Source organism: Clarias gariepinus, chromosome 12, assembly GCF_024256425.1.
Source record: "Clarias gariepinus isolate MV-2021 ecotype Netherlands chromosome 12, CGAR_prim_01v2, whole genome shotgun sequence".
Taxonomy (NCBI): Eukaryota; Metazoa; Chordata; class Actinopteri; order Siluriformes; family Clariidae; genus Clarias; species Clarias gariepinus.
In genome coordinates this window covers 6,637,701-6,664,105 of record NC_071111.1, presented here as the reverse complement: position 1 = coordinate 6,664,105, position 26,405 = coordinate 6,637,701, and the positions used below count along the sequence as shown (strand labels likewise).

At 38.9% G+C, this 26,405-nt stretch overlaps 1 protein-coding gene across 1 annotated transcript; it reads left to right on the top strand.

Annotated features, from left to right (window-relative positions):
- Nucleotides 1-25,001, top strand: LOC128534509 (uncharacterized). The gene is made up of 7 exons (XM_053508958.1): nt 1-68; nt 4,731-4,976; nt 15,315-15,385; nt 16,676-16,786; nt 18,584-18,681; nt 23,241-23,310; nt 24,566-25,001. Exons 2-7 carry the CDS (start codon nt 4,856-4,858, stop codon nt 24,815-24,817), a joined length of 723 nt encoding a protein of 240 aa, XP_053364933.1. The 5' UTR covers nt 1-68; nt 4,731-4,855; the 3' UTR covers nt 24,818-25,001.
- The last annotated feature ends 1,404 nt before the right edge of the window (nt 25,002-26,405 follow it).

Sequence of the window (26,405 nt, the reverse complement as noted above, 5' to 3'; positions counted from 1 at the left end):
GGCGGCGCAATCCAAAGGAAGTGACCTGAGCGGCGACGCCGATCTCGACCTGAGCACACAGCCGATCGGTGGGTCACATTCTATGAACCTAACAGTGAGATAATAACCTCCAATATGGCTTAAATGGAAATGTCTTTTCTTTATCCCATGCCTTTTACGATCCAAGCTGTATACACAACAGTTAAAAACAGTAGCAGCATCCTTTTGTGCCAAATAACAACCCTAAGCCAGAAAATAGCTGGAATCAGGGAGGTGATTGTGGCAAACAGAGGTGCTCTGCATGGAAGAGATGTCACCAATGTAACCTTGGAGATGGTGTGTGTGTGTGTGTGTTTGTGTGTGTGTGTGTGTGTGTGTGTGGTGTGTATTAGTACAATGACCCTCCTGGAGGCCAAAGACGTGGTCACTCACAGGGTCGGTGTGGGGTCGCAGTGGGGTCACGGCAGCAAACACTGGGGTTTAAGGCAATCCAAAAATGGTGGACATGAGATTACTGGGTCCTGCTAAGAGGAAGATGAGGGAATACGATAAGAGCGGTATGTGTGTGTGTGTGTGTGTGTGTGTGTGTCACTCTCAATTGACAAAAACCTCATCTGACCACTTTGCTAGCTGAAATAGTCTAATTTCATTATTAGCTAATTCATCCATCCAATAAGCTAACTAATGTTAAACTAGCTAATGTTGTGATAAAGCTAAATTAAATGGTACTGTACACGTTTAAGGTTTAGCTGCTTGTGGGAGTTGGAACGCTAACAGGTTAGCAATCTAGCATGCTCGCTACATTGGAAATTTCAGTATTTAAGTCCCACTTAGCCTTGTTGCTTTCTTAGACAACCAGACCTTCTAAAATGCAGTCTTAGTTAAGTGAAGAAGGTGTTTGTTTATTTATTTATTTATTTTTGTTGGTAGATTAGCCTGATAGATAACTGGTAAGCACATAATGTCGCTAGCTAGCAGTGGCAGCTAGTCAATAAGGGTTGCCTGGGCGCTGCCCCCTTAAACTTAGGCAGAGAAGAAGGCTATTTTAACGTGTAATTATGTAACATAATAATTATTTAGTTAAATAATGAAACAAAGCAGATTGTTAGTTAATGTATAGTGGCAGCCGCCACTGCTAGCTAATTAATTCGTCACCGATCGGCATCAGTGAAATTTCAGTTGAATTTGTAGCTTTGTAATCTTCTTACTGGTTTGTTTTTCAGTTCATAAACAAACTATTTTAAAAATGCATTTTAATATTTACAGTGTGCTTCTTTGCTAACATTCGCTACATTAGCTAGCTAGCTAGCTAGCAAACTTATCTCAGCTAAACATTAAGTGCTATTGTTTATAGCTGCTATAATGTAAGTAAGAAGATCTTTAATTAGATCTAAAAATGATGGCGGTTTTGTATACCGTTGGAAAGGGTACTTTTGATTGTACGATGCATCGGCCTGCCTTTTGTCATCTGGCCTCATCTTGAATTCATTGCTGCTCTAATCCCCGCTCACACTGGTTCTGGTTACTGTTTCCATGCTCCCGTCACTTGCCTTGAATCTTTCCCCCTGTTGTCTTTAGCATTCAGCTGTAACTGAAGATGTCACCGAGGCCTATGAATGTCACCCACAGTCTAGAGCCGACAAAGGCGCACTAAGCAGGACTGACCCTTCGGGATTGTTTCGGAAAATACCGGGCCACTGTGAGAGCAGATTAGGGGCGTGAATGAGTGAGACGGCGAAGGAGAGATTAGCCATGTCCGGGACACCGTTTCGTGATTTCATTTCACTACTCACCCCCTAACAACACACAATCTAAGACCACACACTGACATTGTGGCCGTGCCGCCATTGTCTCAGCATTTAAAGGGGGGAAAAAAAAACAGTCGCAAAAGGATCAGCTGCTTTTGTCTGGTGGAAAATCCTCTATCGTTTGGACAGCGCTAAAATCCGGATACCGGCGCTTTGATTGGCACTTGACAGCACCAGCAGAAAAGGGTGATGTGTTGGGAAACTGGAGTCCGAAAGGGACAATCGTAGCAATGAATAATAATTGAGGAGGGATTTTGTCTTTCTTCCTCCGGCACTCCCGACTATTCTTCAGGCTCTGGGTGGCGGGAGCGGCCGGCTGATTGGGTCATCGCTGCTCATCCCTTTTTCAAACACACAAAGAAAAGAGATACACGGCTGACCTTCTTGCTTCACTCTGGTCGACTGCTGGTGGGGATTTCCACTCAAGATTGCAGGCAGTGTGTGTGTGTGTGTGTGTGTGTGTTTGTTTGTGTGTGTTTGTTTGTGTGTGTGTGTGTTTCCTCTTGGTGGCCTTGCAAAGGGTTAGATGGAGGATTTGACTCTGCCACTCTCAGCCAAATCCAACTATCTGCCTCTTTCAGACAGACCGGTTGGTATGGTAACCTTGTGCATGTGTGTGTGTGTGTGTGTGTGTGTGTGTGTGTGTGTGTGTGTGCTGAGGATGGTTTCTAAGCAGGCCGATGCCTTGTCTCCAGCTTTGACCATTCACTAATCAGTGTTGTGCACTAGAGGATTAGGTTGTGTTAGAACTGAAGATAGGACCGGCTGAATGCAGTCAGCTGGCCTCGAAAATAGAATAAAGGAAGAAAGCAAAAAAAAAAAAAAAAGGCAAAGTATAGACACACACACACACACATACAAAATCACACACACAGTTTGCAGGAGACCAAAAACACTGAACAATTACTTTGCAAAATAATTTCTTCTTAAAACAATTTCTTCACTGTACTTATTTAAAATAATAATAATAATAATAATAATAATAATAATAATAATAAATTTATTTATAATTTATTAACATACCATATGCTAATGTGTCAAAGAAAGACAGTTAAAAGAAAAAAAAAAGTTTTTTTAAAGGACAGTTTAGCTTTAAACTTGAACACTTCTCTTATTTTTCACCAGGTATTGAAATACATGGTTTTTCATGTAGAACTAAAAACCAACAATATATATAAAAAAACACTATATATATATATATATAAAAAATGTTTATATATATATATATATATATATATATATATATATATATATATATATATATATATTTATATATACGATGTTTACTCTCTCGTAGTCATGTCTCATTTGCTATGTCCAAAAAATCAGCCAGGATGTGATGTACGATTCTGCGCAAAGAAAGAATTACAGAGACATCAGAGGAGCGGAGGAGCGGAACCGAGTCCTGACCACGAGCTCCGTCATGAACGAAAGGCTGCCTAATGAGACATACCTCTGTCCATTACACATCCCAATATTTACATAGACAAAGTATGACAACTAACAGCATTTTGATGGAAAGTAGAAACGGGGCATCGCTCGGGTTAATGACCTTGAATGTCCAGGTAGGGCTGAAGGAGATATCAAAGGCTTACGTTTTAAAGGCATTTATGACTATATACAGTACAGGGCATGATGTAAAAAATAACAGGTGAGTTTTATATTAGAGTGTAATGATAATCTTTTTTAAATTAGCTTTTAATCCAAATATGCAGCTATCTTAGAAATAATAATGATGTCTTAAAACAGGATGACATTAGAGCACAGTGGAAAAGTTACATTCCAAAACACTGTGTATAGTGCTGTTTTGGGAAAATAATCAGTGATGGATGAAGCAAAGCTACTGTTCTCGCCTTGACAATCCAACATTTTCCCATAACATCATGCCTGCAAAGAATTGTATGCCTCAGTAAATTGTTACACCACAGTAAATGTCCAACTATTAATTTTTTTATTCATTTAAGTAATTTTTTATCTATTTATAGCTATGTGTTAATGACTAATGCTTCACACTCACATTACAGCAGCCGCATAAACTATAGGCTTAAACAATCATTCCTGGCTCCTTGAATGGAAATCTGTTATGTGCCAGTGTCTAAAATTAAAGGCCAGAAGCTTCAATAAGTTTTAGAGATAGAACACAAAAAGCTAACTCTTTGTGTCATGTGTGTGTGTCATGAATTAAATGCTGAATAGTGGGCCGCTGACTTTTAAAGCATTTTGGGAGGGGCAGTTACAAGAACAGGGTAAATTAGCGTGGAGGCGTGAAGTACAGGAAAGAAATTATTTGATTCTGAGAGGTGAGAGGAAGAATGGGGAAAAGAAGGAGTGGAAATTAATTAATCGAGAATGAACTGTCAAAAGTGGTACAAATATTGCATTATTCTAACACAGACATGAACTTTTAATACATTCACAAATCTGCTTTACTCTTGTTTAGGGAGTTACTATTACTTAAGCTTTTACAATTCTGTAATATTTAATAGAAAGTCATCTACTTTTTTAATCAATTTGTGGTATACGTAGTTACATTCAATTGTGTGGAATGTCTGTAAAACAAGATACTTTTCTTTTTCTAATATAATCACACTAAGTTAAAATGTTATATGTTAAATGTTATACTTTTCAAACACTATATTCTATTCCAGAAGGTACAGTACTGATCAATGCAGTTTTAATAAGTTGTTGTTGAAGTAACAGTTAATTTACGATGACGTATATGATAGATGGTGAACATGATGTTTAATGCATTCAAAATTATTATCATATGAGTCTTTGTGAATTATCTGTTACTACAACAACAACTTATCAGAACTGCATTAATATAAACCTGTCAGAACTGCTGTTATAGAAAATAAATCAATGCCTTCTGGCCAATCAGAATGATTGCAAAAGCGATGTTTAAATGAAGCATTTTGTAGCATTATCATTTATTTAATTTAGAGCCCAGTGCGACTGAAGGAACCTCTCAAAAAGCGGCTTGTCCAGGAACACGAGAGCGACCTGCTATAGGAGTGCGCAGGGGACCGAACCAAATTAAGGACAGGAGGAGGAGGCATCAAAGAAAGATGCTGGGAAAGAAGGGAGAAGAGCGGAAGACCAAAGCACTGCAAGTTTACACCAAACTGCAAGACGGAAACAAACCGAGTGAGCCCAGCAAGCCGAGAAGCTGCTCCAGGTTTGAGGACTGTAAGTAAAAATCTTGTAATGATGCTAACACGGCTAACAAAACCAAGTAAAGTTTGAACACATCTGAAGAAGTGATGATCTCATAATTTATTTCTCCTTTTTACTTTATATTATAAAATTACCAGCTAGGTGCTACCTAGTTAAGTCATTGTCTAGGTTGTGTTCAGCAACCACACTTGTTTAGAAATAGTGTTTCCCTAATTAAAGCGACCTAATTTTAGATTTTGTTCCATTTGAACATGTTTGAAATTTTAGTATCCTAGAATACTATACGTCACCTTATTTATAACATAAATTTAGCTGGAGTTGTAGTGCAAAAATGTTAATGATACTGATTATGACCATAATGCTACAAGTTTTTTGAGCAAAAATAAATATGTACAAATTTAGAAACAAGCAAGTAATTACACAAATGTGTTCCACAAATATTAACACACTATTCAATGAACTGTACTCACAATGAAGTGATTTGACAAAACTTTATTAAAGAATGACACATTTAATCTAATTAGATTAGATATAAATATCTAACTTTATATAACTATAGGCTATATAGTTATTGACCCCTTACATACAATAGTTGAACTAGGAATAAGCTGTTAATCCACATTGGTATTAACAAGGAATTTCATGAAAACTTTTTTTTCAAGCCCACCTAGCTTAGTTATATACTATAAACAATAAAAATGTGGCTTTTTAAAAATTTCCTTTTATGTAAGGTTTTGAGCTTATTAGCTCTTATATTAGCATTGTTAGCGTTGCAATCCACAGGATGGTCCTTTTCAGCTATTTGTAAGCCAAGATATAACACCATAAACAAGTGAAAGTTGGCTCAGTGCTTTTGTTCTAATATACCTGATTGGTTGGCCGGCCATTCCAACAATTCAAAACTGTTCGCTAAATCTGCATCCTGCTTCAATGATAAAATACTTCATCACTATTGAGGTTTAATCTTGTTGTTAAAAGTAATAATAATAAAAAAATACCATGATTAACCCCACTGCACAGGGTGCATACTGCCATGTTTTCACTTTCCAAAAAGACTACAATAGGGATCAGAGTGAAGAAACATTAGGGAGTGTCTCAAAAAGAGTCAGCTAGCAAAAACAGCGAAAAGAGGAAATAAAATAAAACTAATAAAATAAAATGAATGAAAAGTTTTTTTTTTTTAATGTTTATGCTGAGACTATGGTTTAAAGCCTTATTTTCTTTCTTATATAGTGTACACATTTCTCAGGTTGTTTGTAATACTATTTTTAATTACTACTGCTTATTTAATTAACAGTTAAATATGAGTTTTAAAAAACAAATTACACCTACTGTATTACACCAGCACTAAATCTCACCAGTGTAATCACACACCTTCCTGCTCCATTGTTTATCTTGGATCCCACAGCTTTGCACTTTTTTTTAATTAGCTGTGCTCTGAAGTGGCGTCCTACTCTCTTTTTCAATTTTTCAAGGGTCTGACTGGTTAGTAGGGGAGCGCTGTGTTCCCCCATCCCTCTTTTTTTGTGTGATTGGACACGTTTAGTGAAGGTCAAGGTGAAGGGGTGGAACAAGGTCAGTGGAGGTCACGGGGGGTGGTGGGTGGTGGGTGTTCATGTGTGAACGTGGGGCCAGTGGAACAAAAGGCCTGATTGGGCAGGTTCTCTCTAGCCCCTTAATCAAGCGAGAGATGAGGAAGCGTGCAGCTGTCGTTCACATGAAGTAGAAGAGTGGCACTTCTTTGTGGAATTTTTTTATGTGAATGGCCATTTAGGTTTTTTTTTTCTACGCATGGTGTAAATTTGTGCACAAGGTCACTTTATGTAACTGTCCCCAACTGTGTGTGTGTGTGTGTGTGTGTGTGTGTCTATCAGACGTCTCTGACACTTACAAACCTGGCTCCTCATTAGGCAGTGAAAGGCCCTAATTGGACTTAATTAGTGCACCATTTTCCAATAATAGTGCGCAAAAAATGCAACACATTAATAACAAGTGTTTAAGAAAAAAAAAAAGGTTTTTCCTCTTCCTCTTCATTCCCTTAATAAAAAAAGATCAACTTGAGGACCAGAACATTTTTGATTTCATTTATAATAAACGTCTTCCGTTGGCATTTTCACTCTAGTTACGTACGTTTACATTTACATTAAAGCTTTTAGCAGACACTCTTATCCAGAGCAACTTACATTTTTATCTCACTGTAACCCTGAGCAGGTGGGTCGTAAGGGCCAACAGTCTTAACTTGGTGGTGCTGGGGTTTCAACCTGGAATCATAGTAGTAGTAGTAGTAGTAGTTCTTAACTCCTGTGCAACCGGTTATCATTTTTCCTACGTTACCCATGATGCCATTCTCCCTGCTCACCTGCAGCAGCCAGAACAACATACCAGGAACTATGATTCCCAACATGGACACTCCGCATACGGAGGTATAAGTAAAACTCTTCAACAGTGAGTCTTGGTTGAAGTATATGGTCTTGTCAAATCCTTTAAGACTGTACAGTATACCAAGCACTTTATATTATCACTTTCTGATTATTTGATTGTATAAACATTATAATGAATTTGGATTATGTATTCAGGATTGTCTATGATGTACTGTTTGTAAATTGAATGACCTACTGCTCCCAGATTTTCTTCCTAATGTTGTCACATCTAATTCCCACCCATCATTAGCGCACTCCCACATTAAGGCTACTACCACCAGTCAAAGAAGGCTGAAGAACTGCTCGCTTAAATACCATTGGAAATGGTGTAACACTACGTAACGCTATCTGTTCCTTCGGCTTACCTGAGCTCACAGACGGGCCATGATTGACTGTAGATCTGAGATTAATGTAAGAGCACTAAGTGCCTCCCATCTCTTCCCTCTGAGAGAGCTCTGCCATCAGACTGCGCGAGACTGCAGCATCACTTGGGATTCAAACCTGTGATCTCCGGATGATAGGGGAGCACTTTACCGCTGGGCCACTTGGGACCTAAAAGTGTGTTCTTACTGACGATTGTGTCCTCCCCTTCCCGCTGCATAACAGATTAAAACACTTGCGTATTTGCTTGTAAGCCCGTAGATCGATAATGTTGTAGAGAATAGAGAATGTTCTCTTCCAGATGTTTGAGTCCAGTGTCTGGATCTACTGTTTGAGATTTTTTTTTTTCTTCTCTAACTTAACTAGTGCTGCCAAGTGAACGAGATAACAATGCTATTGTCATGCGCACAACCTGTAAGTCCAACACTAATGGATACATCACTAAATGCATCTCAAATCTTTTAAATTGCGCAGGTTAAATTGGGTGATCTGTGAGTACGGGTCTGGGAGAACGTGACTCACAGAAAGTGTGTGTGTGTGTGTGTACCTGAGCTTCCTGCCATGACTCATGACTGCCATGAGAGCAGATGAATGTCGGTGATGATTGAGAACACCTGGACTGCCCTACCCTAGCACACACACATACACACACTTACACACACACACACACATATATAGAGTGATGTGCATGCAGTTGTTTGCTCTGCTGTTGTCACATTGCATAAAAGCTGGAAAGTTGAATATGTGTGTTGTAGTGTACAGAGTCTTTATGAGAACTGTGTTTGCTAAGTTTTTATGGATTTTATGCATGTGTATGTGTGTGTGTGTTTACCATCAGAACAGAATGACTGAGTAAACAAACAAGCCTGGCTATTGACAAGCGTCAGCCATAGAACACTATGCACTCGGCATTCAAAGCGAAAGCAAAGCCAAGAGATTCTGTCAAAGAGTCCATTATACAGCGTCTGAACAGCGCCGGCGTTTCCTCAATGGCCTTATTAATGGCACAATGTCAAGGAGCGGCGCAGAAATAATGCCACATGATTTGTGCTTTGTGAAGTTATCGCTGCACATCGCCGGTTTGCACAGATGATTTGGCTTTTTTTGTGAAGTTATCAGTAGGGATCAGAGTCCAGCACCAGCATTTGTGAGGGATTGTGGCCTCTCTCTAAAGTGTGTGTGGGTTGTGTGTGTATGGGGGGGGGCCAGCCAGCAGGAGGTGTGTGGTGCCCGCGTGTGTCTTTGTTTGTTTTCTCTCTCCTTTTCAGGGAAAGTGAAGGGGCGGAGCCACGTGCCCACCATCCAACAACACGCTTCCCTCAGAAGGGTTGCCAAATGTTGCGTCCTTTCACCAACACCTCAAAACAACCCCGTTACCTAGAGACCAGAAAAAGGGGCAAATATTTATTAGATACAGTAAGCACTTCAGACTTCAGGTTGACGCATGGGTTGTCATTTCTCGGTGCAGTGACTTTATAGATATTATATGGGTGCTGATGATTTTTTACATGTGTCTGTGCTAACGGCTTACCAACACAAGGGCTGTTCAAGTCAAAGCGGGACTTCTGATTGTGTGAAGAATAACAGAACAAAGTTATGAGAGTAAAAACTCTGTATATTTCTCTATATAATCCCCTGTTACACTAATGCACTAATCCCAGTGTTTCACTAGTGCTTGGACACCATCAATGTAGAAAGTCTTCTCAGAACTTCCAGAAACTCCTGTAATGCCCCAAACATGTAGAAACGGCTTGGAGTGAGGTCAAGACTGTACGGGTTGATGTGGCAAGAACTCCAAACTGAGTCCCTGTAATGTGCAGTGGTGTTGGTGAATGATTGTGTGTACAGTTCCCACAGACAGATGTGTCTTTTCCACAAGTTATCCATCGATCAGGCGTTCCACTCATTCAATGTTCACGGGAACAAATGCAGTGAGCTCTGAGCCTCCTCTGCCAGGATCATCATCCACGGACGTACAACCTTCTTTAAAACATTTGCACCTTTGCAATTCTCTCAAAAAAAAGTCTCATCACCGTACTGCGCTTAAAGTCTTCTGTAAATCTCAGTTGCTTTTATGCCTTCGTTCATCATAAGGTTCATTACAAGTTCGACTTGAACGCACTTTATAGTAAGAAGAGCACACTTGCATGTGAAATATTGCTAGTGCTTATTAGCAAAATAAACGCTAGCATCTTCCTTTTATTGAAAAAAAGGTAAATGTTCATGTCTGAATGTACGTACGGGTTTCACTCAGCTCTTAAGTCTGATAAATTAACCAGATAAATTCACATAGATTAGTTAACATTGTAGATTAATTTCAGTTTATTTAGCCGTTTATGTTAACTTGACATTGTTAGCTTGCTTGCAAGGGACCTAGCCAGGTTTTAAGCTAATTATATAACACACTGTCAGCAAACCTGAAAACTCTGTTCAGATGCGGTATGAAGAGTTGATTAAGAAATATAGCAGAAGGTCAGAATCATCAAGTTCAAGGTATGAAATTAAAGTTTATGTTTTGTTAGCAACAAGCTAGGCAGCTAAGATTAACCCAGAAAGTTTTTTTTTTTTTTTCTTTAAAAGTAATGAAGTGATGATTTGTTTTACTGCATCTGTGGTTATTTTGACTAGTTTGGGGGGATTTATTTCTTAAAAGAAGCAAAATTCTTTGAACAATAAACAACAATTTCAGAAAGATTTGGCTAGAAATAAGCTTAACATTCTTTCATTTGGTTTGTTGTAAACTTAGGTTAAGAAATTATGGAAAGTTTTAGCTAGATTCAAGAATATGAATAAAATCGAGGATCACAACAATGTCTTTACTTTTATACATAGGAATTCCAACAAGCGTGTCGGTTTCCTTTGTTGTTGTTGTTGTTGTTTTGCTAATCAAGGGTTAAAAAACATTTTTAAAAAGTTAAATGTTTTAGATCAACGCAGCATTACACAGCTAGCATAAATCCCCAGAATACGGTATCCCAGAATGGTAGTGTGATTTTAAGGAACTGTAGATAAATGTGACTAGAATCAAGAATATGTCACTTGCTAATATTTCATTTTTTGCAGTCACCTAATCAGCTTTATCATTACAGAAAAAGTATTTTTCCCTTGTTCTCTTTAAAGTATGTACACTTCTGATTTCTTCCTGTTTCCTGCCCCTCACCTCGCACTTAGACCTCTAACATGCCGAAGGTTTGGCTATGATAGTTTACGTGTACCCAGGCTCCCCACCCCTGACTGTGTGCCTGTACCTGAGCAGTTATAGGGGAATGTTTTTTTTAAGTTTGTTTAGCCACACAGAGACCCATTAATCATTCTTACATAAAAAAAAAAACATCTAACTTAATATATGACCCAGTGAGAAACAGGTGTAGATGGTGAGAGATGATCAGGCTGGTGATTAGTATACTGGTGATGCTGATGCTGGAACAGACGAGAGGGGAAATGAGGTCGCTGCTGAGGCTGGTACATCAACAACCGATTCTTTATTATAACGCAGTAAAACATTTGTTTTTGTTTCTTTAATTTAATCTACACAATTTAATTTAACATGAAGAAAAAAAGACTTTTGCACAGGACTGTACATCTATGTGACTGTAGCTTTAAATTTGGATCCTGGTGAATGCAGCAGGCTGTGAGTGGGCCATAATGGTCTGAATCATCATGTAAAGGCAGAAGTCAGGATGTGTCTATGGAAAAACCACACACCCAGAGTTAATCTCCGTTTTCATCATCTATGGCTATTTTTATTAAATCTATAGTTTAACATTAAGGCTACTGAGACTACTGTCTACACAACAGCCTACACCATCCAATTATCCATTTAGTACACTGACTATCGTAGTTACGTTTCTGTTTGTTTTTCAGTTTTAGCACTTTTCTTTAAGGAATTAGAATGTCGCCTATAAAGAAACTAGGACACACACAAACACAAAACAACGTAATTAAAGTGTGTCCCTGTTAATAGAGCATTAGATGCAATTTTCTATACATGACAATGATGATGATGATGATGATGATGAGCATAAACAAAGACAAGCATAAATCAGGAGCAAATATAAAGAAAAGAAATGACTCCAAAAATATGTGTGTGTGTGAGAGAGATGTAAGGTCAATCAAAAGTAAGTGCAATTGAGTGCAAAAATAAAAAATTTACAACTTGATTTGTAAGAAGGGAAAAAAAATGTAAATAAATAAATAACCCTCTGAGAGATGTAAGCATTGTGCGTTGCATTGTGCATTGTGTTGTAATATCATGAATTACTCATGTGTGTTTGTATGTGTGTGTGTGTGTGTGTGTGTAGCATAAGTGTATTTGGATTCTGAGATGCTGAACATAAGGTGAAAGTGAGCACATCCCATCATCATCATCCTCCTCCTCATCTTCATCCTCATCATCATCCTTGCCTCAGAGTCACTCTTTCTGAGGTTTCTTGATTAACATTTTCTGCTAGGCTTCACACCAAAGAGCCTAACCCGTGCACAGGCCCGGGGTGTGGAAGAAAGCAGGAAAAAAAAAAGCCATCAGAAGCTGGAATGGAATCAGATAAGGCTATCAGGCTGGAGGATTTAGCCTCACGCCTTTGTGCCCCCTCCACCCCAACCCTGCTGACCCGCCTGGGCTTCCTCCCTCAATCTCTCACTCCACTGCACCTTTTGTTCTCCTGATTTTCCAACAGAAAGCTTTCCCCGACACACTCACACACACACACGCACGCACGCATACACATCCACACACAAACAGCGACTGGTCGGGCAAGAGAGAGACAAGCTTATTGTGGAAAGGGGGAGAGCTACACACACAAGCGACGAGAGCGTGATAGTCAGGCACTGTTGACTTTTCCGGTGATGCAAACATGAGTAAGAGTATAGAGCGCATTAAAAAAGGGAAACGTATCCCAAATTCCTGCCTAATACACACTTGGTGATAAAACCAGGAGGAATTTATGTCCTTGAAGCTGATTGGTCAGCATCGGAATTTAAATTATGGGTTTATATTAAAGCATTCGTAACTGCTTAACTGCTTTAAGATTAATTCTAACTACAAACAGGGAGAAACTTCATGTTGCATTTGAATTCAAAGAACATTTATTATAACTGATGAATCGGTGTAAGAGTTTAACTCAGTAGGGAGCAAGGACGCAATCATTTCTAAAAAAAAATCTTTTTTCTTTTCTTTAACGGAGACGTAGAAGAGCACGGCACCTGCGTAAGAGCCAGATGTATGAACGGAGGAGTGTCAGGACTGGAGGAAGAGCTGACCCGATCTGATAAAGAACACGACACAGGGAGGGAGAAAGGAGAGAGAGAGAGAGAGAGAGAGAGGGAGTGGGTTAAAAAGAAAATCGAGAGCGTCTGCATACCCCCCATTCTTTTTACGGAATCCCAATGTGGATCAGTGCAATGATCCGAACACATCTCTCTCTCTCCCTCTCCCTCTCTCTTCGTCTTTTCTCCTTCCCCATTGAGCAAGTCTGCCAGAATAGATTTCAAGCTAAATCCGTCCGCTGCTCTGGGACCGGCCACACGACGCCATGGCTGGTGCTCGTCCCCGGTTATTTGCAAACAGATGTGCGTCTCGGGGCTAAAGGGTTTTTGATCAATCAAGCCTTAACAAGTCAAGTTGACTAGATGCGAATGTAGCTCTTTGCATGTAAAAGGCGAGAAGCCGAGGTTTGATTAAGAGTAAGCAGATAAATGGAAGATTGAAGCGGCCCCCTGTGAACAGAGAGCAGGCCCGCTGGACCCCGGGCTTTAAATCCACACTGATAGCAACTCTGTCATTGCTATTCTTCACCCTGGCCTCATGAATGGACTCATTATTCAGTGGATTCTCTCTCTTTCACACTCTATCTCTCTCCCTCTCCCTCTCTCATCTCCTCAATCGGACTGGCAGCAGCTTAAAACCCAGCCTCTCTTAAGTTTCTCCCTGCATTTCCCCCCTCTTTTCTCTATAACGGTCGACGTTCTGCAATCTGCCCCGGCTTTAATCTGGACATTTTTGATTTTCTTCCAGCTCACTGATATTTGATCCTATTTGTTTCTCTCTCTCACTCTGACACACAAACACAACAGCATCTCCATCTTTCCCTTATCCCCTCTCTCTGTCTCTCCCTCTTTCTCTCTCCATCTCTGTCCCCGTCTCATTTTCACGCTTTGATTTTTTTACGGCTCAAAGGGTCCCAGTGGAGTGACACAAATGATGGAGGCGACCTGTCCATGTGGACCTGCTGCCTCTCAGTGTGATGATGAACAACAGAGAGGAAAAGCTACAGAATATAACCTGTTACACGAGAAATGTATTGTAACTACTGTTATAGGTATGTTTGATATAGGTATATAGATGTCACCTTGAATTGGACTCTTTTAGTCAAATGAATGAGGATGTATTTAGCTCATTCACTACAACATAGCTCGACGAGACCCTGCTGTGCTCACGTTTTCTCTTGGTCTACATATACGTCCTCATACAGGGAGTGTTGAATTTTACATTTTTGCCAAACTGCTTCTTAGGAAATACACATACAAGTACTTAATCATAGGAACTTTATGGAAAACCCTTAGGTTTGGTGTAGTACTGAGCAAAAATACAGAGACTGTAAAGTTGGAGATTAGATGCTTTTATGTATAGTGGAAAGGTTTTTCAAAGTTTTTCACCATAAACAGTATATATATATATATATATATATATATATATATATATATATATACTGTTTATATAGTTGCAAAAATTATTATTAGTAGTAGTATTATTAGTAGTAGTATTAAAATATTAGTTGTAGATGTACATTTGTAATTGTTTTTAATAATATAAATTAAAAATATATTATTGCACCAATTATTATTATTATTATTATTATTATTATTATTATTATTATTATTATTATTATTATTTTGTTGTAGGTGTTAATGTTTAATGTTTCTTAATTGTTTAAATTTAAATTAATTTAAAATATATAGTCATTAAATTTTGTTAATATAAATTATAAATAATATGAGAATAAATGGGAACTGGCTTTGACTTGATTTAAAAAAAATCCACATATGCAAATAAATAAATAATAAAAAAAATTAATTACCATTATTATTATTATTATTATTATTATTATTATTAGTTTTTGTGTTATAACATGTTATTTGACATAGTGTATAGATTACTAAAAGAATTCTCAGTCCTGCTGTTTGCCATAAACACTATGAAGCTGTATACTAGTACACACATTTATAATATAAGAAAATAATAAGATTCTCATTTTGGATACAGTATATGTGACCTCCACTAATCTCATAGACATCTAAAAGTTCCACATCTCTACTTAGTCCATAGTAACGCGGTCCTTTCAGCTTTCACTCAGGTGTAAGTTGTGGTGTTGTAGTTGTGTATGTGTGTTGTTCTTTAGGAGGAGCCGAGCGAGGGGAAACTAACTGTATCAAAATATTTTTTTTTACCTTACTGCCAAAATGTTTAGAACAAATGCCTGATACATAAACATGTTTTCTCATTGACACTGTCTCGTTGACTCTGTGTTACCGATTCTATCTCTTCATGCAGTTGATTTCCTGGCCAAGTACTGCATTATCAGTCCTGAGAAGCTCGCCGCATACAGACGTGCTTTTGAAGCTGTACGTGAGAACCACATCACACTCCATCTTAACCACAACCTCAGATCCAAACTGAAACAAACTTCTGTCTCTGATACGATTGTGTACAATTCATCTTTTTTCATCACTTTTGCTCCACAAGTGATTTCAGGCTAGCATTTGGTGTATGATACCATGTGTCAGTTTTACCAGCCAATCAAATTCCCGACATTAGTCCCGCCCTATAAACGTATGTTTTTTTTTTCTCTTTAAAAATACGTCAAACTTTTAATTTGTAATCTCAGGGTCACACTTTAAAAAATAAAAAAAAAATTATTATAATCACTAATTCAATAATAACCAAAACATGATGTTTAATCCAACACGGACAGAAACATGACTAAGTGCAAAAGTTTGCATCCCCTATGTGTCATAAGTGAAAAGTTTACAAATTGGCAAATGAAACGTCGGTGTATCGTATCACAAAATAATCTAAAATCTTTATCCTGCTCAGGATAAGCTGTACCTAGATCATGGGTTCATTGTTCCTTATCTCACCACCATCTCACGCTGCACTACACACAACGCCTGAGACAATCAGATTGACAGTACAACATTATTTTTCTAGCCAGAATCATTAGCATGCACTGATGTCAGAAGATCTTTTCAGAATCAGAAAAACACAGGTATGATAACAGAGCAAGATAAAGCGTTTGTAATGTTGTAATGTGTAATGCTATTACTGCTTAGTGGTTAGTACTGTCGCCCATAGTGTGTGAATGTGTATGTGTGTGTGTGCCCTGTGATGGATCGTGTATGTGTGTGTGTGCCCACCCTCATCCTGGGTGTACCCTGCCTTATGCCCTAAGTCTCCTGGCATAGGATCCCTGCCCCCCACGACTCATACAGGATAAGAACACATTACATTTGCAACTTTATAAAGTTTATTTCTTTTGGTGGATAAATTATAAAATGTTGGCTTCTTCAATTATTACATATGGGGGATGCAAACTTCACATCAATCACAAAACAATTATATTTGTCACTCTGTTTGGTTGTATTGTTTTCTTATAGTCTACATTAATGCACCATATTTATCGATATATATTGCTATACTTTATTATATTTATAGATAGATAGATAGATAGATAGATAGATAGATAGATAGATAGATAGATAGATAGATCACCTCTAAAGATAAAAATCTATGAGATAGACTGCTTATATATCAATGTCTTCTATTTTATAATTAAATTGTGAGCTGATGAAACTATTTTTTTTCTGATGATGAAATAATGTTTCGGTGGATAAAAGTAATAATTATCTCTGCAGGTGGACAGTGATGGTGACGGTTACCTGTCGTGTTTTCAAGTCCTGCTGGCTCTAAAGGAGATCATTCCTCCAGAGCTGCTGACTGAAGAGGAGGAAATCTATGTGTACAGGGTCCTGACATTTTAAATTGTATTACACACAGTCATGGCCATAACTGTTCAAAAATAAAGTAAAAGAAAAGTATTGCTTTAACACATGTTTTGCTATACACATGTTTATTCCCTTTGTGTGTATTGATACAAAATTCAAAAAAGGGAGGAATAAAAGCAAATTTGACATCTCCAAAAATGGGTTGGACAAAATTATTGGCACCCTGTTAAAATTGTGGATAAATAAGATTGTTTCTCCTTTGGGGTAAGTAACAGGTGTGGGCAATATAAAAATCACACCTGAAAGCAGATAAAAAAAGAGAGAGGTTCACAGGACAACAGGACAACAGAAAGAGGAAAAGAGAACTGTGTAAGGACTTGAGAACCAAAACTGTGCAAAAATATCAACAATCTCAAGAGTAAGTCCAAAGTCCATCTCCAGATATGTATCTAATGTACCTGGTCAAGGACGGAAGAGAAAAATTTATGAAAGGTTGCAACGCAGGATAGTCCGGATGGTGGATAAGCAACCAAACAAGTTCCAAAGAAATTCAAGCTGTCCTGCAGGCTCCTTCAGGGAGCATCAGTGTCAGCGCCAACTATCCGTCGCCATTTAAATGAAATGAAGCACTATGGCAGGAGACCAGGGAGACCCCAATGCTGACAGAGACATAAAAAAAAGCAAGACTAGAGTTTGCCAAAATGTACTTGAGTAAGCCAAAATCCTTCTTGTGGACAGATGAGACCTAGATAGAGCTTTTAGGTAAAGCACATCATTCTACTGTTTACTGAAAACGGAATGAGGCCTACAAAGAAAAGATCACAGTACCTACAGTCAAATATGATGGAGGTTCAAAGATGTTTTGGGGTTGTTTTGCTGCCTCTGGCACTGGGTGCCTTGACTGTGTGTAAGGCATCATAAAATCTGAGGATTACCAAAAGATTTCGGGTCGCACTGTAGGGCCTAGTGTCAGAAAGCTGGGTTTGCATCCGAGATCTTGGGTCTTCCAGCAGGACAATGACCCCAAACATACTTCCTAAAGCATCAAAAAATGGATGGAAGCATCCAACAAGCGAGTTCTGAAGTGGCCAGCAATGAGTCCAGATCTAAATCCCATTGAACACCTGTAGAGAGATCTTAAAATTGCCTTTGGGAAAAGGCGCCCTTCCAATATAGGACACCTGAAGCAGTTTGCAGAGGAAGAGTTTTTCATAATTCCGGGTGAGAGTTATAAGAAGCTTATAGATGGTTATAGGAAGAGACTGATTTCAGCTATTTTTTCCAAAGGGTGTGCAACCAAATATTAAGTTAAGGGTGCACACACAATCATTCGCCAGCACCACTTGCACATTACAGGAACTTGGATGGAGTTATTGCCATGTACAGTCCTGAACTTCAAGCCATTTCCACATGTTTGTGCCAGGAGTTCCTGGGAGGCCAGATTTGAACCAGGCAGTCTAATCTTGATGGTGTCCAAGCACTAGTGAAACACTGGGATAAGTTCATTAGTGTTGCAGGGGATTATATAGAAAAATAAAGGGAGTTTTACTTTTGCACAATAGCTGTTTTCTGTACAATTAAAAGTCCCAGTTTGACTCGAACAAGGTTAAACGTATCCAGTAATTTCCATTAGATGAATAATAAACCCGCTTCTCTTTAAAACAGTCATATGACTCAGTTTCTAATCATGTGCACAGTGAGAGCGTGGCTAATCTGACCATGCCATGGTAGGACATTACAATCTTAGGAATATATATCGTATATATTATAGTATAGTTAAAAATTATCCATCCCTTTGATTTTTTTTTCCCCTTGCAGATTTTAGAGCTGGTTGATTTCAGCGTGACTGAGGGTCTGACAGATTTGCGTCTCTTCGCCGTCATTGCCAGTCTGGCACAGAAAATAGCCACTCTGGAGTGAGTATCCTGAGTCAACTACTGATACACAACCCCCTCCGGAGCAAAACATACAAGAGTGTGAGTCTGTCTGTGTGTGGGATTGAACGAGCTTGTGTGTGTGTAAAATGTGGTCTTTTGTATTGTTATTATGTGTGGCAAATGTCTGTCTTGATATATGTATGTGTATGTGTGTGTGTGTGTGTGTGTGTGTGTGTGTGTGTGTGTGTGTGGGTATGTGAGTGACCCTGAGCAGTTGACTGGGCGGTCGGTTCAGTAATGCAATGTGCATTAGAGTGATGAGGTTGTGCGGCGAGCCTGGATTACAACCCATATGCCAGAGATTCCCACACACAGACTCTTTCTTTGGTTGCTGTGTTTTATGGGCCCTTAAGTGCTTCTGGGTCCTGCGGGTCATGTGAGAGTGTGTATGAGGTTGAGTGTGTGTGGCTAAGAATCATTGACTTGTGTTATGTGTGGATGCATACAGTTATTTTGGCCAGCCATCAAGAAAGTGTGAGAGTGTGGGGTGGGTGGGTGTATATATTATATACTGTCTGTCTGTCTGTCTGTCTATCTATCTATCTATCTATCTATCTATGAGTGTGTGCGTGTGTGTTTTGGGGTCATGCACAAAGTGCTTTGTGAGTTTAGCTCTTTGACCATGCTCAAGAAGCAGCCATTAAACAAATGAAAAGGAACAAGTGTGTTTCTATACAAAGGCCACAATAGTGACAGTTACATTGTCTCTTTTTATAAACCTCCGCTGAACCCAGATATAGATTTGACCCTGGTCATAGTGCCGACTTGTGCTCGTTAATTAAAAAAGAACAATCTTTCTGTACATGCTTTATAACTGTGATATAACTGCGCTTGAGGATCTCAAAAATAATTCACTTGGCTCACAAAAATGCTTCTTTCACATTTTGAGTGCAAATAAATGTAATCTCTTAAGCTTTTTTTTAAACCCATTCTACCTTCCCAAGATAAATTCCTAAAAGAGGAAATTGTGCCTGGACAATAAAGTAATTCTAACTGATATGATTCTCATTCGGATTCGGATTCTAATTCTCTGTTTCACAAACACAAGCGATTCTGATTCTCATTGTAATTCGGATCCTATTTCCCCGTTCACAAACGCACGTCAAATTGATTCTGATTCACATCCTAATTTGTCATACTGAGTTTCATAAACAAACACAATTCTGGTTCACCTTGTGCCTCTGATTTCCATTTCTTGGCTTCACAAATGCGTGATTCTGATTCCGATTCACATTTTGGTACTGATTCTAAATCTGGAATTCACAAACACTCTTAATTCCCGATTCTGATTTGCATTCGAAACACACATGTTTATGATTCTCATTCACATTCTATCTCTATTTCTCGGTTTACATAGAACACATGATTTAGATTCGGATTTTAATTCTCTATTTTGCATTTACACATAAATCTGATTCTGATGAAGTCTGGGTTTCAGAGGTGCACATGATTCTGATTCTCTCTGTCGCAAGCGCACACGATTCTGATAGAAATGTGTTTACCGTAAATAAGTTGGCTTAGTCACTTAGTCTTTCTTAATGCCCATTTGACCCAAAGACAGTCTTAATGTTTTACTGTGCAAACTGCTTGGTGCTGCTGCTTTGCGCACAGTAATTAGTTGTTAATTGGTTAATTGGTTAATTGCTTTGAATTGTTTGTGTTTTGGATAATAATTTTTTTTTATTATTTTATTGTATATTTATTTAATTTTTATATTAGGTCTGATTTGGTCTGATGAGGGCAAAACACTAAGTTCAATATAAATAAAACATGTATTACATATCTGTGATAGCGTTAGATGTTTGTACATTAATGCTTTAATATCAGATATAATGTAAAATAATTGTATTCTGGAATTTCTAAGGTTTATAATTGAAGTGATGTATGTACACACGTACCAATCATAGGTCAAAACATTGTTAAATCTGGCTGAATTATAAAAGCCAGGAGTAGTACTAAAGCATGAGATGCTTCTTATTGCTAAGATGAGCCAAATGATCTAACTGGCTAAAATGAGTCGCCTACCCATCACTAGTTTCTGACTCTATTTCCTACTTTAAAAACACACAAGTTTGATTCTGATTATAATAATGTCTTTCACAGACTCACATAAATCTGATTCTGATTTACATTCGGATTCTATTTCTCTCTTTTACAAACACACATGATTCTGATTCACGTTTTATTTTCTTTTGTTAATTGCTTTTCACAAACGCTTACGATTCTGACACAAGTTTTTTGACTGACTCTCAGCTACACAAGGGCTCATGATTTTGATTGAGTTAATTTGTCTTTCATAAACATGCACAATTCTAATTAACATTATGATTCAGACTCTACTTTTACAGGATTTGGCAGAAGCCCTTTTCCAGAGCAACTTAGATTTTTTTTTTTTTAAATCTCATTATAAAACTCAGCAGTTGAGGGTTAGGGGCCCACTAGTGAAAACTTGGTGTTGCTGTGGTTTGAATCTGGGACCTTCTAAACCGTAACGCAACACCTTAACCACTGAGGTACCCTGCTTTATTTCTCAGGTTCACAGACATGATTCTGATTCACATTCTAATTCTGATTCTCTGTTTCACATATATATGATTTTGTTTTTGATTTACATTCTAATTTTTCTCTCTCTCTCTCTCTCTCTCTCTCATAACTTAAAAGAGGCCCAATACTGAGCCTTGAGGAACGCCACAATAAACAGAGTGAAGGAAAGCAAAGTCTTCCAAATAGATCATGAGTACATCCTTCTTTGTAAATTGATTGCTCATCATTCTTTGCCAGATCTAAAGACCATAAATTGGTGTGCATGCATTAAATATGCAGATTGAGCAGATTTGACAGTTTTTAAATTGTCAAACACCCACCAAAAAAGACTAGCTCATTGTAAACAGCGCACGCTATTCTTATTATTCTGCTGCGAAACATTAACTGGGTCATTATTGCCGCCACGTTCAAACACACACACACACACACACACACACACACACTTCCTGGCTCTGATGTAACCATAAAAAAAACACAAGAGTCCGCCAAAATGTGGCCCATTACGTAAGCGTGAGGTCTCCTGGAGTTGGCAGTGGCGGGCATCCTAACAATAGAACTGGGTTAGAGCTACTATTATCCCCCTCTCGGGCTGTGCAGGGACTAGAGGGACACACACGAACACACACATCCACACTGCAGAGCAATTAATGATCATTAGCTGGCCTGTCCGTCCTCATTCTCGTCAAAAAAAACACCCCCCTCCACCTTCTATACAGAAGCAATTCTGCTCCCAGCATGCTCTTGTTGCAAAATGGGGCTGACCGTCGCCATGCCACACGCTGGACAGCAGAGCTCTGTCCCAAAATGAATGGCTTATGTCTTGGGGTAATTATCTTGTGTGTGCGTGTTTCGGTCAGTGACTAGTCACACTAACAACAAGCAACCCCCCATCCACCCTTTGCCATGCACTGGGGCAGTTTTTTATCGTTATCGTAGTGGGCTGGCCTTGTGTCCAGGATCTTTGTTTAGGGCCCAGGCCATGATGAGCAACCACAATGGGCTCAGAACACTTTACCATCAACGGCAACTGCTCATAACTCCCCCCCTTTCATTGAAAAGCTCCCCGCCAATATCAGCGCTAGTTATTATCCCGACTGTGTTTGGGATGTTCCGAATAAAATCTTTAATGGACGGCATGAAAGCGTGTTTCCTACCTATCCGATTGTATAATCAAGATACTCTAATGATGTGATTAAAGAAGATAACTACATTTTTTGCACTGAAGTTGCGTTTTTGCTACTGCCAATATTTTTGCCGTACCATGACTTTTCTTTGCTGGTTTCTTTTTTGGTTAGTTTTTAGATGTTAATTTAAAAAAAATGTAAATCCTAAAAATACCAACAATTCCAACTCATAAACAAATAATTATTTAACAATTTTCATGGTTTTTTTTTTGTTTTTTTCCGACAGCCAACCAAGTGTAAAAAAAAAAATCACACAATGTAAACCTGTTAAGTGTCTGAAAAAGGTGTAAAGCAATCCTCAAGTATAAATGTGCATGTTTTTTTGCTTGACAGACTCATCCGCTTGCTTTATATTGAAATATGAGGGGTGTTCAAGTCAAACTGGGACTTTGGTTGCGCAGAATAACAGAACACACTCTGAGAGTAGAAACTCTAATGCATATTCCTCTATATAATCCCCTGATGCACTAATGCACTTATCCCAGTGTTTCACTAGTGCTTGGACACCATCAAGGTAGAAAGTTCTTACATGACCGTAGCATGGCTCACATCTGAAACACTTTAACTAACTCCTTTAATGGCCCAAATTTGTTGAAATGTCTTGGAGCTAGGTCAGGAAGGCAAGGTTCTGCGACCATGTATGGGATAAGCAGTAAAGAAGATGAAGGAATAAATGACTTTCTTAACTCTCTTTCTGGTGCATTTCCGTTATTGAATTGTTTTTACAAAGCGTGATTTTTAAATGGACTAAAGACGCCTCCGTAGAGTTACTAATGCTTGTTTTTTCCTTGTATGTTTTTTTTCCCTCAGTGACTTCATGCGATCTCTCATTAGTAAGATGGATTTCAAGTCTTTGGAGATGAAGCTGTATAAGGCAAAGGTAATTTTTTTTCTCTCATTTTTGACATGTTTCATCCAAAAATTTTCTCATCCCAAATTTCTCTATCCCTCTCTCTCGGTCGGGGAGTGGAACTAATGCGGAGGGCTAATTATAGTGAAATAAAGACCGCTAAATGCTTTGAAGGGCAATTTGAAATGTAAAACTACCTGTGCACGAGCAAGGACCGAGAAGAGAAGAAGGGTTTTTTCGCTCTCCCTTCCACACTTCCTTTTCTCCTCTTCTCTCCTTTATTCACAGATTACAAGCGGTAATCTCATTAAAGTAGCCGGTGGTGTACGGCCGGTGCTATGCGCTCTGTAATCAGGCAAAGACACCCGGCTCGCCTCAGATGAGGCATATAGGGTGGCGATTGAAGAGCAAGGGCTGGTCGGACGTGCTGAACACAGAGGACCTGGAAAGGAGAGGAGACTTTGAAAGGCTGTGGCTAAAAAGGGGCCGCTGAGGGAAGTTGAGCCCCCACTGCCAGTTCTTAGGGTTAGTGGAGAAAAGGGCCGGCTAATTACAGAGCAAGCATGAGGCGGAATTGTTATTGGGAGGAGTGGAGAGTAGAGCAGGCATACTGCCAGGGGATTATAGGAAACACATACACACATGCGCACACACACCCTTAGTCATTGCCTTGGATGCATTTAACTGTGCAAACAGGTGCACTTACAGAAGAGCCAGAACAAGCTGCTGTAACTCGAGCCTCTTCAGACACACGTCTGAATGGGGGCACACACACACACACACACACACACACAGACAGGTAATAAACACATTAACCTCTTCTATCAAGCTTTCCCCTCTAACTTGTGATGAAATCACTATAAACACATTACCTATCTTTTTTTTTCTCCTTTCATTTAAATAAGCCAAGATATGATAAATGATGGGAGGCAATAATTCACACTTGAATGGTGGTATGGTGGCGTAGTGGCGTAGTGGTTGGCACTGTCACCTTGCAACTCCAGGGTCAAGGTTCGATCGATTTACGCCTCTGTGTTCTCCCCGTGCTTGGTGGGTTTCCTCATGGTACTCCAGTGTTCTCCCACAGTCCAAAGGCATGTAGATTAGGATGGTTGGCATTCTCAAATTGCCGGTAGTGTGTGAATGAGTGTATGAGTGTGTGTACATGTGCACATCTAGTGCAGGGTACACCCTGCCCCATGCCTGACATAGGCAAATAATAGAATGTTCTTGCGCAGTGTGAAAAGTAACGTTACCTCTGACATCACCTCTAACTGTTTTGCAGCAGTTGTTCCTGTTCCTGCTGGAAGGTCAGTCTGAGGGCACCGAGGTACCACAGGGTTGCATCAGTGCCGAACAACTGCTCGTAGAGCTGAAGGCAGGGGGCATCCGTGAGGAGCACGAGCAAGAGGTCAGACGCGAACTCCGGAGCCTTCGCTCCCTCGACCTGCTCGACTTCCTGGCGCACCTTCCCCTCTTCATCCTCATTCACAACTCCGTCATTGCCAATCCACTTGACGATTCCAGCAACCTGTAACAATAACACAAAAGCTCGGTCGTGTTTAAAAGGCAGACGCTATGTTGTACGCTAGCTATCTTGTCAGCCGCTACGCTACCAGTCAAAAGTTTGTACAACCCTGCTAATTCCATGGTCTTTTCTGATGTTTATTTCTTTCTACACTGTAAAAATGATGCTGAATGCATTTATCCAAGATAAGCAATAATCTCCTTTAAACAGTGATATTGAGATGTATCTGCTACTTATGCTCTGTAAATCCTTTATATCGGCTCTAACCTGAGTGATATTAGTTGTTATTAATCATAATTGTTTGTTAATGGGTGATTTCTGAGGCTCTAAATAAACTTCTCTTCTGCAGCAGAGGTGAGTTTTGGTCTTGCTTTAATCAGATTCATTAGATCACAGATCACTGACATGAAATGAACATGTTTTGCGCCAATAGAAAACAATAGCCTGTGAAACTTAATGTAATGTGAATAAATGTGAAAATCAATAATTTGTTTGTCCCATTTTTCTTCTAAAGGTCCATTGGTGCACATATGAAAACTTTTTTTCAATGACATCAGGACTGCCTAATAACAAGAAACAATTAATGGGCATTTATTCATTACTTGCAAAGTCTTGCCAATCCCTGTTTTTGCATAAATTCCGAGTCTTTTTAGTTATTGATTGTTTTTTGGTGTCTTGCTTGTTTTTGGGAACTTTCTTGAGATTCCCCTTTTAAACTTGTTGAATAATTGTTTCTGTTTGGACCTCTGGCTCTGTGGTTTCACTTTGTGATATTTATTATGATATTACATCTCTTCTAAATGAATCCTTACTCTTTACTGTTGTAGACAAATATGTGTTCTGAGTGCATATCAAATATGGTTGTCACCAAACTTTTTCTGACATATTGCAAACTCCAAACAAGATGTGTTGGTTCATATGTTGTCTCCGTGTCCATGTGAGTTTCCTCCAGATTTTCCAGTTTAATCCCAGGTCCACCATGATCCTGACAAGGATAAAGCACTTGATGAATAAATATCCATAGCAACCCCATTTTCAGAGAACCCTCAGCCATGTTGAGTACTCTTGAGGAATCCTTTTTAATCCTGATTTCAAACATGGTGGTCAACACTAACCGATGATCTCTAAGAACCATGATTGCACAAGTTTAGATTACATACAGTATGACATCCACACACACAAACACAATAATGGGAGAGATTTTCCATACTCCATGGAGCTGAGTAACTGTACCTCAGGAAGTGTCCAGCATAGTGAGAGTGCTGTCTGTGGTCCTGAACATGTTCAGCTTAAAAGCTCTCTGCATCTCTTTCAGAAGACTTTATTTTCTGAATGTCTCACTGTACTGTAGAGGAAATTAATAATGCATGGCTACTGTAGAACTGGTAATGATATGTTTTTGAAGTGGACAAACAAGGACATTGAGATCTTTCTGTAAAAAAATAATTGCTAAGAAAGAAAGATGGACAGGAAGCTTTGACAAACGGTGCAAAAAGAGTGCACCATTCGAAAAGAGAACATTTGTATGTCAAAAGGGAAAGGAAAGAAAAGAGAGAGAAAAGAGAATGACTAAACCCTCTTATGTAGCCTAAAGAAA

Excerpts from the sequence above, each read along its gene's own strand:
- LOC128534509 (XM_053508958.1), top strand. The coding sequence starts at position 4,856 with ATGCTGGGAAAGAAGGGAGAAGAGCGGAAGACCAAAGCACTGCAAGTT. Across the intron at positions 16,787-18,583 it reads AGGAAATCTATGTGTACAGG|ATTTTAGAGCTGGTTGATTT; the intron begins GTCCTGACATTT and ends TTCCCCTTGCAG. Across the intron at positions 18,682-23,240 it reads CAGAAAATAGCCACTCTGGA|TGACTTCATGCGATCTCTCA; the intron begins GTGAGTATCCTG and ends TTTTTCCCTCAG.